Source organism: Ovis canadensis, chromosome 4, assembly GCF_042477335.2.
Source record: "Ovis canadensis isolate MfBH-ARS-UI-01 breed Bighorn chromosome 4, ARS-UI_OviCan_v2, whole genome shotgun sequence".
NCBI lineage: Eukaryota > Metazoa > Chordata > Mammalia > Artiodactyla > Bovidae > Ovis > Ovis canadensis.
The window spans coordinates 120,953,343-120,955,976 of NC_091248.1; the positions used below are offsets into that span (position 1 = coordinate 120,953,343).

Sequence of the window (2,634 nt, forward strand, 5' to 3'; positions counted from 1 at the left end):
TTGGCCACCTTATATGAAGAGCTGACTCATTGAAAAAGATCCTGATCCTGGGAAAGATTGAAGGCAAAAGGAGAGAGGGCAGCAGAGGATAAGATGGTTAGATAGCATCACCAACTCAGTGGTGGAATCTGAGCAAACTCCAGGAGACAGTGAAGGACACTGCAGCCTGCTGTGCTGTAGTCCATGGTTGCAAAGAGTCAGACATGACAGCGACCAATTATAACATTGCATACACAGCTCAAAAGGGAGAAGCTAAAGCAATGCTCTGAGGTTTAGCAAACAGAACTTTCCCCTGCTTCCAGTCCCCAGGTATTTTCATCTTCTTTAGGTCCCCAAGATTTGCCAGAGAAGAAAGACTCCAACCCACATGTCACCACCACTCTAGATACTTTTAAGGCATACATACCTCATATGTATTCTTTTGAGGCATGCATCATACATACTTCCCAATAGCAATCAGGTCAGGATTACATGAAAAACAACCAGAAAAAAAGAGGACCATAGGGTACTTTAAATCATATGGATATCTTGTCAAGAAATTTCACAAAAATATAGGAAAAGAACTAGTAATAGCTGATAAAGAAACAAGGAGAATATCTCTGCCTTTGGCCCTTGATTATGCCATATATCTCACCACAACACCTCATGTCATTTCTCCCCCAGGAAATAATTTGACCAACAGAGTACACAGAAACATCGATGTATATAATTTCTCTGGTTCCTCCCACATCGCAAGAATATGATTCTTTGAGTTCAACAGTGGATGCAAAATAGCAGTTTAAACTAAGGCAATGAGACTCCAGTGAGCAGAGAATGGGTTTTATTTTTACCTGTCTTTACATGGCCTGATCAGAAGTTGTACATCTTATTTAATTTTTGTGATGGTGATGATGCTAAAAGAGGAGAAAAATTAGTGTTTTCTAGGTTCCTGAATAATTCATAATGCAGGCTGTTCCACCAACAAAAGGAACTGAGAGAAGAGTTAACCCTTGAGGAGCTGACAGCCACTTCCACTCCATCTCCAAGGGCCTGCTTGACTTTGTCATTCCGCAGAGTGAAGATGAAAGGGCTCAGCAAAGGGGTTAACACACAAATCAACAGGGAGACTATCTTAGTGTACTCGGCTGCCTGCGTTTGCTTGGGTTTCACAAACAGGAACAAGCAGCTGCCATAGCCGATGACAACAAAGATGAAGTGGGAGGCACACATAGAGAAGGCTTTCCTGCGGCCAGAGGCGGTGGGGCTCGTGAGGATGGTGGAGATGATGTAGGTGTAGGAGACAATTGTTGGGGCCAGTGAACCAATGATAATGAAAACAGCCATTACAAACAGAACAAACTCTGTGAAAACAGTGTCATCACAGGACAGCTTGAGCAACTGACCTCGGTCACAGAAAAAATGGTCTAAGACGTTTGATTTGCAGAAGGTAAACTGAAATGTGGCATTGACTGGCCAGATTTCGGAAAGGAACCCAAACACCCATGACCCAATCACCACCGAGATGCAGGTGCGGCTGTTCATAATGGTGTTGTACCTCAAGGGGTTACAGACAGCCACGTAATGGTCCACAGCCATCGCTCCCACCAATGCAAACTCTGTGGTGCCCAGAGCAAGGTACAGGAAGAGCTGGGCAACACATGCAGCCAGAGATACTGTCTGCATCCCAGGGAGCATCAACCCCCAGAGCATCGCAGGGACGATAAGGGATGTGATCATGATCTCCAAGGCAGAGAGATGACCGAGGAAGAAATACATGGGGGACTGCAGACGTTTATCGACACAGACAATCACAATGATGACCGTGTTGCCAATTATCATCACTGAGTAGAAGAGAAAGAACACAGCAAAAAGAACGTGGTGTAGTTCTTGAGACCCTGAGAACCCTAAAAGGCAGAATTCAGTGACACTTGAGTGATTGCTCATCATTCAGTCCTTGTTTCTGCTCCTTGGGAAACCTAGAGATCAAAAGAAAAGAAACGATGCTCCACTTGGTCCTTCTTTTAAGAGAGGAGCACAGATTAGGATGAGGAACTATTTCCAGTCTGGTGACCAGATGAGGGGCCCCCACTAGGATGCTCCGTACCAAGTCAGACCTAAATGTTGTCACCTCACATCCAGCTAAAAGCTCACTGCCTAGAATGGATAAAGATACCATCATCTCGATGCTGTGAAAAAAACCTCCCTTGGCTTTTTCCCCCCAACTAGATGTGCTTTCTCATAGGAAACAAAGGTTAAGGCTTAAAAGAAGCCAGTTTTGATGCTGTGTCAGCCCCTTGGATCTGGGGGTTGTTCTTTTCTCTTTGGCTCATTGCGGCAGGTGACATAGTAGCATTTAAGAAGATGTTCAAAGGACTGAAATTTACCCTATGCTTCATCCTGATTGGTACTACAGAGACCCACCTTGGGGTGAGCAGAAGAAAGGCAAGCGGGTCAAAGAGCATTATCTGGTTTCTCCAGATTTAAAAATTTCCCTATTCCCATTAGTGCTCCGAATGGAAACTGTTTGAGCCTGGGATAAATTTCTAGGTAGATTCATTCCTATTTAACTCTATTTTTCACAAAGTCTGGGAAGGAATGAAAGATGGTGCCCGGCATTGACAAGTTTAGATCCAGGGCTCGCAGACACTCCACATG

General features: G+C 44.5%; 1 protein-coding gene across 1 annotated transcript; it reads right to left on the reverse strand.

Annotated features, from left to right (window-relative positions):
• Positions 1–982: 982 nt before the first annotated feature.
• LOC138439754 (olfactory receptor 9A4-like) lies at positions 983–1,926 on the reverse strand. Its single transcript, XM_069588848.1, is given in 2 exon segments — positions 983–1,008; positions 1,011–1,926. Coding segments are annotated over 2 exon segments (942 nt in total).
• Between the last annotated feature and the right edge of the window lie 708 nt (positions 1,927–2,634).